Below are 12,988 nucleotides of genomic sequence, written 5' to 3' on the forward strand. Positions count from 1 at the left end.
TTCCGAAATGAGCACATGAGTCCCCTCTATGAAGTAGAAATACGTGGCCTTATGGGGATAAATCCGAACTGACAAGTTGGCGAGACATGTTGAAAGGGAGGACTGTGGAATTTTAGTTTACGAGCTGAACATCATCTGCGCCAGCTTGTCACCCACGTACAACGTGCACGACAGCCATTTTAGGTATCATGGTCTCCCTGTCCACGATCGATCGCCAGCGCGCTCCTCTGACCCTGCAAGCATCCTCCGCGCACCCTGGCTCCCCCTCCTTCCCTCACATGAGCATAACCCTTCTCCTCCTGCATGACCCTGTCCTTGGGAGTCACGCCCGTGCCTGACCAGCACCTCCTCTCCTTCCATGAATACCCCTCTCTTGATAAACCATCCCTCCGCGCTTGATTGCCCACGCGGCATGAATACCTCTCCTTTGATGACCCCTTCCCCCGAGTCCGACTGTCCACACAGGTCCGAGGCCATCGCCTAAGCCGGGAGATACCGTTTACTGCCCCTTATTGTATGGAGTCGCTCCTCTTCAAAGGACCCACTATTGATCATGGCCTCCCCACCCCATGGGATACGATCAGGCGCACACATCCTAAGAATCGGCGGAACACTCAGCCGCGTGATAGCCCCCTCCTGTTATCAGCAGGGTGAGGACCTCTATTGTGGATGTATGTGGGGGTGGGTTTGACACGAGGATTATGGGGACGTCATTTCGTAAGTTTAAAGAGTCTTTTATGCAATAAAGAATGCTCACATGTCATAAACCAGGGAATAAGAGGCCAGGCCTCAGAGAGGCTGTTAGAGCACCTCGAGACGATACCTTGTTGTCTGATCTGATGTGTTCTGCTCCGTCGGAATAAAACTTCTGTTTCCTGCCTTCTGGTCTCCGGCGCCTGCCTCATTGCTTGGTAATTTGAATGGTACATAGGCGGTTAGCGCCGGGCAAATCTTGAAAAAGGTCATAGCCCTACCCTTTTTCCACATGAGCAGGGTTTATTTTAGAATTGTATCCCCCTTACCCTGACTAGGAAGAAGGGGTCCTACTTGGACAACAGTGCAAACCATTGCCAACTCGAGACCCCCATTTCTAGCAATCACCATTTCACCTTTGGTCTAACAACTTTGCTTGCTTAAAGTATTTGAGATTGTATGAAGTTTAAATATTGCATCAACAGGGCCAGTCTGACCACTCTCATCACTGACTCATTAATGCCCCTCAATGATCCACACTGTGTGTGACAGATATGCCCAGAAGTGGGTCTTGTGTTCACTATGCCACATAACTCATGCTACACCCAACTAAAGAAGACAAACCACACCTTGATTTGCTCCTGTTCCATTTAGAAGAAGCCTGGTCTTGCAGTTCGTGCTGGACTGTTCCTATTGGAGAAGTATTAACCCCTTAAGTGCTGCCTCGGTGCATTGGCCGACGGCAGCACTACCTCCCCAGTGCTGCGCACGACCATTGGACGTCCATTCAGCACTTGTTCCAATGGACAGCACAGCACTGGGGAGGAATGTTTAATAGCATCAATGAGGTTAAGGCTGATTTGAATATGGCTTGTTCCTGTCTGTGGAAGTATGGGGGAAAGAATGATGGATGTTCATGTGGCCGAGAGTGGACCAGTGGCTGAGATTAATTCAAGCATAACTTGTTTGAGTAATCTCAGGAAATCAGCACAATTTAGCTGCGCCAAGTCTCAATGTACCATGATTTTGCGCCTCCCTTCACAATGAAAGTGTTGTTCTAACCGATTTTAGTATTTTAACAATTTCCTTGCAGTACAAAGAGATAAGTTGACCCAGGCAAAAACAAAGAGGTGTCAAAAAGGCAGGATGTGCAACTATCTGCTGGTAAATCAAGGCTCGGTGCAGCAGCACACTGCCTACCTTTTGACTGTGAATTTCTCCTGGTTCACTGCAGTTTCAGACAATGTGTCTGAATAGAAAGCAACGCTATGAAGCGAAACGTAACAGAAAAGACAATAGACCGCTGTACCTGGAACTCCAACATCGTTTTCCCCAAGTTTGCCTCCAGCATATAGTGATAGGCTCCAATGCTTGTGCTCGGATCCTCAGCATCGTTTAGGTCGCCCTTGAAAAAGACAAAAAAAATGAAATGTACTACTTTAAAGTCTATAATTGCGTTTACAAAATAGAAAGTAAACCTGAAATACTTTATTTTTTAATTATTCTTTACTCTATTTCTTGAGAATTACAATGACAGCACATAAAAACAGTAAACTATCGGAAAACTCCTATTACATACAGACTGGAACATTCTCATAATTACCAAGTACAAATCCAGCCCTAATTTTCACTTTCACCACAATTACCTTAAATGGATTTTGCTACCTCTTTACTCATCTGCTCAACAATTAGGAAACTTTGCACATTGCACATAACTGAAAGGTCTGCCTCTTACATAAACATTATGCATGGGTTCCAATTATTTGTGCATACATCTGCTCTTGTTTGTCCATTGCTTTCAGCAGCAGGGAAACTTCACAATTCCTTATTTACTAAAAAAATCATCTGTGAGTAGGTGTGTCTTAATCCATACTAACATGTGATTTACCCCTGAATTCTCTGGACATGCTTACTTGTTGACCTGTTTCGCATAGCTTTCATTTCACAAGGAAGCATGGCTTACTGCTGGAAATACATGGGTAAGTCAAACCCAAATGAGGAGTAAGACACATACAATCTTCATACCTTCTTTTGTCATGAAAATCTTCACAAGTTTTCCAATTTACCAAATTTTAATTACGTCGTCGTTGAAACAGGATTGTACAATTAGCTGTTTGCAATGGATTTTGATAAGCAGTTTTATGCTTGGAGCACTCTCAAACAAGGAGTTTCCATTAGTTAACACAATGTTATCAATACATACACCTTAAAAAAATGACTTTTACCATATGGGCGCTGCATACTCCCATTTCTAGCACTAAAGCTGTCACAGGAGGACATTGCACAAGGTGCCTAGTTTAAGGTCTAAAGATTGTGTTTTGCACTGACATTTTGTCTCACTGAACATATTTAAACCCTTCCGCCCAGGTATTGCAATTTAAAGACCATTCTACAACACTGAGGACCTAATTCTCAAAGGTAACTTACAATTTTGAGAAAAGTAACTTGAATACTTTTCCTACTTTTTGCTTATTCATAACATCCAAGTTTACCCTACTACTAAAAAACACAATAGCAAGTCCAGCATCACACATGGTATAGCAATACCCTACAGAGGAAAATAATGGAGGTGCAGAATTAGAATAAAACTCCATAGATTACAATGTTAAATTAAAAAAGATTTTTGAAATAGTAAAAAATATAAATAAATATAATTCAGTGTTAAAAATAAATACAAATAGTACATATATATTATTTAAATATAACATATTTCAACACCCATTTTTTAATTTAAAAAGTAATGTGACAATGTTTTTATTAAAATATACCTAATTTTGCAGGGTTGGCAACCTTCACATTTTTACAGCTCTCATTCACATATTTTCTTCTACATTGCTCCTGTTACTGTTGGTGGCTAGTTTTAGCACTTTCAAGAGCATATATACATTTTATCATACTAATGAACATTTAAATGCTTAGCAAATAATGGTTTTGTGAGCATGTTTCATAAGTAAACAGGTCTTCTTATGTAAGTTATGATGTGGTTGTCACTGTTGTTGCCATTCTGCTCCATTGAGTACCCATACAAATTAAATATGAAAGGTAGAAAAGGTATTTGACAAGAGTCTTCTAGTACTGCAAATTCAAGAAAGACCAGAACCCGAAACTGGTCATCAGGACCCTAACACTAGCCCCTCATTTGTACAAGCATACTCTGGGCCCTAGTGGAGCCATGGTAAACACCTCTATTACTGAACCCACCTGACACCAATGCTCCTCCTTTGCATGGGATCATATATAGCCTTCAATGGACGCCTGCACAGCATGGCCGAGTTTCAGGCCTGGCCAAAGTGGGTGACTGCTGTGAGTGACAATCTCTCACCCAGTGTATTGGGGCTCAGCCCTAAACTCTTGTGGCGTCACACGCTCAACGCGGGAAAGGAAGCACTTCCTTTTTGATTAGTAACCCTCACACACCCTAGTGGTGTAATGCATCATCATCGGGATCACCCTGAATCCTAAGGGTCAGGGTGGGCTCAACCATATTCCAGGGAGCACTTAGGAGAGACAGGCCAGGGGGTCTAAAGATAAAAATCCCTCTCCGTCTCCAGGTATCCCTTTATTGTTGGAGGCGTATGGGATATTAAAAATGAAACCACTAGGGTGTGTGAGGGTTACTAAACAAAAAGGAAGTGCTTCCTTTCCCATGTTGAGCGGGTAACGCCACAAGAGTTTAGTGCTGAGCCCCAATACACAGTGTGGGATTCGTTCAGTAGTTTATAGTCTAAATCAGGAGGACATATCCACACCCAATATACCTGCTCCACCCTCTCGGCCCTAGGTAGAGCTCTCTCTTCCCCAGGCTTAGTACAGTAGTGACAATCTCTCACCAAACTGCCTTGAATCGAGGACACCAGCACAAGCCACTACGGACATGGACAGTATCAGACCAAGACTCTAGCATGAAATGTTTAAAAAGACATGAGTCCTAAGGGCTAGCTAATTGGAGGGGCAGAATGCCAAAGTAGCAATCATATTTTTGAATGGCTGTACCACAGATATCAGCTTAAAGGACTGTCAGGGGTCCCATTGTGCTGGAAAGACTTTCTGTTGCTTTTTTAAGACAGTAGAAGCCTTGATGCACGCAGGGTACAGGTTAGCATTGTCAACTGGATGCTGTTTTCACCCGATCTGAGTAATAACTAAATCCAACCTCCAGTTGTGTGTGTTTCTTGCAGGATGCATGGGTCTTGCATTCTTTATCCTCATACCCATTAGTCTGTATGGTCGCAATTCTAGATATTAGATTTTGCAGAACAAGAATAAGTTTGGTCCAATGTTCAGGTTGTTTTTGTTTCAGAACCCTTACCAAGATAACCCCAATGTACCAAGTAAGAATTTTTATATATCATTATAGTTTTGAATCTTTACAGAAAGATAGCACCCCTTCACTGCCCATACATTTACACCTCTGATAAAAGGAATCACTTGCTGTAGTAACATGGTAGTGTTTTAATGTCCTTTAGTTTTAACAGTAATGCGGTAGCGATAGAATGATGTTATGAGTGTTCGAAGTTCGGGGGACGGATGGTTAGAATAAAACAGGGAGTGGAGACAGTGGGAGCTATTGTAAACTCCGCTACAATTTAATTGATGCCGGGGTTAATATAGGAATCTTAATATATACAGCATGAGGATCATACATTAGAAAATTGGCAACAAGTTGAAAATGGATGGTATTGAAGCATGAGGATTTTGTTTGTACATAACAGTATATTTATGAACTAAACACTGTAGAGCATTTTTGTGTATTCATTTTCATAGTGTTAATAGTATTCATGTTTTTGCTTTGTTTTAAAGTGGGGAAGATGTGTGGTAGTATGGCAGTGTTTTAATGTGCTTTAGTTTTATTAATAATGCGATCTCGATAGCATGTGTTTAATGGAATGTTATGAGGGCTTGAAGTTTGCGGAACGAACAGTTAGAAGAAGACCAGGAGTGAAGACAGTGGCAGCTTCTGTAACCTCCGCTGCCGCTGAATTGATGCTGGGGTTGAATAAAGGAATCTTAATATATACAGCATAAGAATTGTACATTACACAACGTATATAGAATGTTTTAGGCCCTGATTAAGAGTGTGCCAAGTTCCTGGTTCCAGCACTAGCAAAATCCTATCGCTGCCTTACTCAATGCAACAATGAAAGAATATGGATTTTTTCAACATTCTGTTAGGCTATAAAACCCCTGAACACACAGCTCTCTTCCTTATTTTGTTACTGCTGCTCACAAGATCAGTAAAGCTCTCCTTTTCATCACATTTTTAATATGTTAGCTAGTATCTATATATAGGGTATTTTTAACATTAATATGACTAAATTGTATTGTTTATAATGTTTATATATGTGGTTTCTTAAGTGGTTTAAGTATGGCTTTGAGGAGATATGTTATCCCTAGTACAAGCACTGTCACATTTTATTCTATAAACTGTTAGATTTATGACTGCCAAATGTTAAACAAAATTTCTGCTTTATCGAGGATTTGAACCCAATGGGACTCGCTGGCAGGAATTCTGCATGGCAATACTTTAAGAGTTGAAAATAAGCATTACACGAAGCAGGCGATCATGCAACTGCTTTCCAAAGAGCTCTCACACTTAGATCTTACCACTGTGGCCTTGGATGCAAGCAAGGAGGGGCATTCCTTTGTTTCACTTGAACCAATTATCCAGACTCTCACTCCTGTTGTTGCTCTCTGTGTCCATTGAACAGTGTACACTTTGTGCTGGTAACTCACAAGCCTCACTGTTAGAAAAAGGTACCTCAAAACATCCACTGTCACACTCAGCGGGCGGCCATATGTAGTGATTGGGCATTGAGAAGTAAATTGAATAGGACTGACATTGTGTAATATTGGAAAGATCACAAGTTTAGTTATGATTTGTCAGTTGGTAAGGTTAACTGATTTCTAGAAGCAATAGGCCAATGGACAATATTTGAGGAGCAACAATATGTAAATGTGGAAGGAAAGTTGAATTATTATTATACGGATGGCCAAGGATGTCTATAGCATTGATACCAGGGTGTATGGTTTGCTCACCTATGTTTGTATGCTGGTTTGTGACTATATCCCTCCTCTATGATGATGTTTACCACTGTGTTGTGCTGTACTCTGAATCTGTTCTATTATACTGTATCTGTACTGCTGTGTTTAATACATAAATTATTAAAAAGATATTTTTAAAAAAAGATAATGGAAGGATTAGTAAGTAAGGCTTTGGGTAAATAAACTGGGTCAGTTACAGACTCCATTGATTAAAAATCTCAGTGTCTATAGCAGAATTTATAGAAAATGTTTATTAAAGCTAGTATTCCTCAGGAATTTTGAATTAATGAAGGCCTGAATACTCACATGGGCGACAAGCAGCGCTCTTCAAATCCACATTACATTACCTTACATTACTGAAAGGATAATCATTTCCACAGTAAAAATAAATATATTCAATTCTTTATTGAGCTCAATGTACTCAACACTGAAGATGATGGTATCACTCGCCCTGAGAATGAGTAGCTCCACATCAGAGATATTTTATCTTTGTTCCAACATTTGCCATCTTCCAACCTAACTGCATTTTCATACACCATCACTACTTTTATAGGCTCAGAGAACCAAGATCCCAATCCACCTTTAAATGGTCTTTTGACTCATCACATGTCCCTCTTCCACACTTAAACATAGACTGCTCTTCCCTCTATACTTCATGTGTGCATTTCTTCTTCTTTTTGCTACCCCACTCAAAACAGACATAGATGGCAACATTGTATCCATTCACAATCTGTTAATCTTTAATCCTGGAAGCCTCACTTTCAACAATACAAATGGTGGGACCTTGGTGTCAGTGTTGGAAGTTGTATGAATGGCTCACACCAAATTCTTCATTTCTTGCATCCAATTCAAACCACCAGTCATAGACAACTGCACATTTTCTTTAATAACACTGGAATGGTATACCAAAGCGGTAGAATGATATATCCCTAGTCCATTCAGAAACATTTTAAATTCAGACAAATGATAAACTGTGGTCCATTGTTGATAATCATCTAATCAGGTATTCCTTCACAGAAAAACACATTTTCTAAGCTCCCTTCAACTTGGCAGATATGATTTAATTCATGAAAATGGCTTCTGGCCATCTAGAATAAAAATTGAGGAAAACCAAACGATACTCAAGTTGATTTCCTGCACTAAGGGTGCCTATAATATCCATGGCCAGCTTAGGCCAAGCCTAATCAGGCACCAACATATTATTTACAGAACATGGAATAGTAACTTGGGATTAGACACTGGCCACACAAAATCTACATTATCTCATATATTGCTCCACAACTCTGCCCAGTCCTGGCAACCAAAACATGCCTCCTACCCTCCTTTTCATGGCCCTCATTCCGAAATTCCCCTCATGGGCTAGCTCCACTAATTTCACCCTCATGAACTCCTGAACCACCAAATTGTCTCCACAAAATAACATGCCCTGTATCCTTGTTAATTCTGAGGCTGCAGTGTGGAATGCGTCCATCTCTACAATTATATTTTTGGGCTAATCATTACACATATACTCCATAAATTGCTTCAATCTCACATCTTGCTCTATCACCTCCTACCATTCTTGTTTTAACATAGCACAATTGGTAATGTCTGAGAGGTAATTTATTTCTATCATCTCCTCTTCCTCAATGATACCATCTTGTTCCCAGGAGTCCAATGGTAACCTTGAAAAACAATCAGCCATTATGTTAATAATTCATAGAATATATTCTACATGGTAAAAAAGAAATTACTGTGATCCAGATTGACATTTTGCTATACTAGGAGTAGCTCTCACTTCAACTACGAATTCCGACCTCCATGAGTCATGTGAAAAATGGTTAATTCCTCACCAGCATGCACCAGCTTCCTGCTCCACCCAGCGTAGGAAACTTCTGCACCTCTGAGGCTGCGACTTGCAAAAGCAACTACCTCTTCTCTATTTTCTCCTCTTTGAAGCAACACTGCACCCAATCCATATTGACTAGCATCTGCTACAATAATACTGGAATCCCTGGTATCAAATGGTTTTATACGTAAAGCCTTAGTGCTTTTTAATAATATTGAATTTCTATATACATCTCTCACTCCGCACAAAACGTGCCTCCTTTATTTAGTAAAATTCTCATAGAGCGAGTTTTCTCTACACACATGTAAATGAACCTAGAATAAACTCCAGCAATCCCATGAAAGATCTCAACTGATCTTTACTTTTAGGAAAAGGAGCTTCCACAATGGCTTTCACCAAGTTATTATTTGGCAGCACACCTAGTTTGGAAAATCTATGACCTAATTACTCAACACTTGACACTCCAAAGATACATTTATACACGTTTAACATGATATCTTTTTCTTCAAGTGTGCCTTGAAACAAATGCTGGTTTCCTGTCATGAGAAATTCTGTCTTCTGCATAGACTAGGAAATCATTTTGGAAAAAGTCTACACTTTCCACACCTCTAAACATAGTATCCATCCCTCTCTGTTGAAGCAATTCCAAAAAGCATCCTTTTATAGCTGAATTATCCTTCAGGAGTGACAAACTATGTTAAATTTAGTGATTTCTCATGTAATATAATTTGGTGATATGCAGATGCCATACCCAAGGTCGAAAAAATTCTTACCCCTTTTATTCTAGTCAACACTTCTGTAATGTTACTATTAAGAACTCTGAGATTGACACATAGCCGTACATTTCCGTTTGGTTTACAAGCAATCACTACCAGAGACAGCGACTCAAAGCTCTCACTTGGTTCATTAATATCCAGCGTACATAACTTATCTAACTCTTTCTGTAGGTCAGACCTAATGGCTGAAGAAACATTTCTGACCTTGTGCACCACTGGCTGTGCTACAGTTTACAACCGTATTTTGTGTTTGAAACCCTTCAATTCATCAGCCACATTCCTAAACACTTTGAGAAAATGTACTTTCCACTCTGTTGCTTGTAAAATCCATACTCTCATGAATTCATTCTTAAGAATCACTTGTTCAGGATTGTTAAGGTTCAGAATAAGTCCAAGATTTTTTGATCGAACATTTCCAACAGCAATGACCAATAGTCCACAGCATACACAGCGGCATGTGTTTTGTTCTCCTTGAAAGACACTTCAGTGTCAAATGCACCTAAAACCTCTATAGGTTTCCCCACCTGACACTACAGGCTTAACTTTTGATTGCCTCGGCTTAATATTTTTGTAATTTTTCCACTCATCTCACCCAATTAAGGTAAAAGGTGAACCTGAATCTGCCAACATGTTTACATATACTTCACCAATTCCCAGTTGACATCATGGATGCTTAAACAACACACCACCAACTTGCAATACTTGACCATCCTTACGTGCCATGTCATCCATGCACCATACTACACTTTCATCGCTTGAATCTGAAGTTTCAATCAGAATGTCATTAGCATCAACACTGTATGCTTTGTGCTGTTTGTTTTTGTTACTCTTACACACTTTAGCAAAATGTTAATTTTTCTTGCATTTCATGAATACTTCATCAACATCTGGACTTTTTAGTTTCCCAAGGGTTTGCTGCTATGACATCTACAACATTTTGAACCAGTGTACTTGATAGGTTTGACTTTGCTTTTGACAGTTGCTACTACTCCTTGAGATGTTGTTTTCTGGGTAGAAAGTGGCATTTCTGCTAAATAAGATGCAGTACTCTATACAAGCTGCTATTTCCACAGCTTTGTCCAATGTAGATTAGACATTGTCAATGTCTCTTCAACCTTTCTATTATTTGTCCATTCAACTATCTCATCTTTTATGAGTTCCTATATTTACATGTGGCAGCTAGACTTCTCAGTGCCACAGAAGTTTGGATAGACTCATCAGGCAATTGATGAGGTCTATAAAATGTATGCCTTTCCAGAATTTCATTTTTACGAGGTTCAAATCTATTGGCTGGCATTCTCATGGCCAATGAATACTCGTCCTCTACATCTTCTTCATCCATACCAGGTTGTTGCGGTAAATGCTTTAATATTTTCCTGCCTTCCTGCTCAAGACAATGTTTCAAAAAAGTGTTTTTTTTTCTTTTGCATGAATGCATCAACTTCCAAAGTATCCAAAGATACCTCAAAACCCTCTTCTCACTCAGCACCTACATTTCCTGAATTGGGATTTAAATTGGGTGGTGGTACAATACCTTGCTGCATATTGCGATGTAGTAGTCCTGCCAATGTGCATTTTATAATGATACCTGCAAAATGATATAATTATATAATCTGACCTGCAATTGCTCCTTTATGCCAAGATAATTTTGTTTTACAGTTCATGTTCACCAACTAATATATCAAATAAAATATATATTAGCATTTATATACAATTTCTAACACGAGGATATGCTTATTTGTGATATCGATGCATGTTACATTTAATGATGTGCAAGCTGTGCACATCACAGATGCATTTTACCTGACGCAGTTCAGCTTCACAGGTGTGCAAATCATCAATTCGCACCATGATAAATGCCTCAGGCAAAATGATTCCAGCTGTCCCTCGCCGATGCCGTGCTCTGAAAGATTTGCCACACCGATCAGTCCCAATGAATCAATTGATAAATTTACTGAAGCTCAATCCTCTGGCTCAATGTTCAACATGTAAAATGGCCCATAAACTGACTCACTCATCTCAGAAGGCACTGCTTGTTACACAGCCCATAAAACGTGCCAGGACGTGACCATACACTAGAAAGTCGCTCGCTTCTATTTCTTCTTCCAATATGGCTGTAGCTGGCTGAGACGCAGCCCACTGCCCGTGACACGGCCTGTAAAGGTATGTTGACATGCTAGTCCACTAGAATGCTGGTCTGCTTCAATACCTTGAGTTGCTAGAAGTTACTCCATGCTACCCCTCTAAGATGGCTGCCAACATAACAGTATTGTTTTCTATGGGCGATGAACCATGTCCTCGAAAAATCCTTTGTTTAAAGAGCCACCTGGAGACAGGGCCTAGAACAATTCACCCAAAGGAGATCAAAAGACTAGTCATCCACAATACAGATGCCACAAGTTTGAAGAAAAAATACAAAACCTCCAAATTTGTCGCTTCAGTGCAGATTTTATTTTCTCTCTCAAATTCTCATGGTTACTCTCCTGCCAGTCGTCGTCAACAATGAAAAGTCGCTCAATTCCGTGGTACATTCAAATATCTTAAAATTTTCATTGAGCATAAATGTACATGACTGGCAGGCAAGCAGGACAATCCAAGTGCCTCTCCAGTTTCAAAGTTCAACATTCCTAGAATTGTATTACATTCCAAAACTTTGTACAAAATAATCACTACAACCACATGCTAAACCCAACAATCAACAGATAAAATTACTTGGACTCCTGATTTAGATGTCAGAGTATTGTCATTCTTTGGTAAAAGCAGGAGAGACCAGATGAAAGGTTGAGCTAGAGGTCTTAGGTATTGTCAAGGCAGACTATTGAACATTATAAGTCTATTGACCAAGATATTTGAAATTTCAGAAGAAGCATATATTAATGAAAAGCTTGCAGACCCAAAAGATTTGTTTGTCTACCTGTTTTTGGACACACACAAGCACCGACCACTTTAATGAGAGGAGGAAGAGTATCTTATTGAACCCGGGTTGATAGCTTTGGCATTGTAAGGAAGGTGGGACTTCATCGCAGGGTTTTCTTTTTAGGGATGTTTTCATAAAAGAGATGGTTAAGTACGTGGGGGTATATAAAATGTCAAAGATATTAAAAAACATTTTATATTAAAAAACATTTTAGGAGATAGAAGTTTTGGTAGGGAATAGAGAACAAAGGGGCCCGCATTCAATATTTTTACAATTCAGATGATTGGAATAATGTAGCAATTGAAACACCTCCCTCTATTGTTGGCCCTGTGAAATGATGTTGGAACTCCAAGTATTTAAACAGAAGATGTTTCTTTAAGTAGGAGATAATCAGCTCAGCCACCACTTGCCTGTGCTCCCACCATCCTAGCTCATATATACACATTCAAACAAACCTGGTGTCTACATGGGAACACTGTGAGTGCATTTCACTCTTAACAATCTAAGGCATTACAATGCAGGATACAAAGTCTAAGGCATTACACTGCAAGGTGCATAGAAATATACCACATACCTCCCTCCTTTTCAACAACAAAAACATTAATAAGAAACACCTGAACGAGAGATTGAATGAAACAAAAGAGAAAAGAAAAAAAACTAGGTTCACTTCCTAAGGAAGGATGTGTGCACAACCTCTGTTGACATACTCATATTCCATTAAACATATTCATT

General features: G+C 39.7%; 1 protein-coding gene across 1 annotated transcript in view; it reads right to left on the minus strand.

The window, feature by feature from the left end:
• Positions 1 to 12,988, minus strand: part of LIX1 (limb and CNS expressed 1) — a 738,396-nt gene that overhangs the window by 212,844 nt on the left and 512,564 nt on the right. The window contains exon 4 of the mRNA XM_086960960.1: positions 2,003 to 2,098. Coding sequence (XP_086817086.1) covers positions 2,003 to 2,098 — 96 coding nt within the window. The remainder of the gene's footprint in view (positions 1 to 2,002; positions 2,099 to 12,988) is intronic.

The sequence above is a fragment of the Lissotriton vulgaris genome, chromosome 3_1, assembly GCF_964263255.1.
Source record: "Lissotriton vulgaris chromosome 3_1, aLisVul1.2, whole genome shotgun sequence".
NCBI classification, from domain to species: Eukaryota; Metazoa; Chordata; class Amphibia; order Caudata; family Salamandridae; genus Lissotriton; species Lissotriton vulgaris.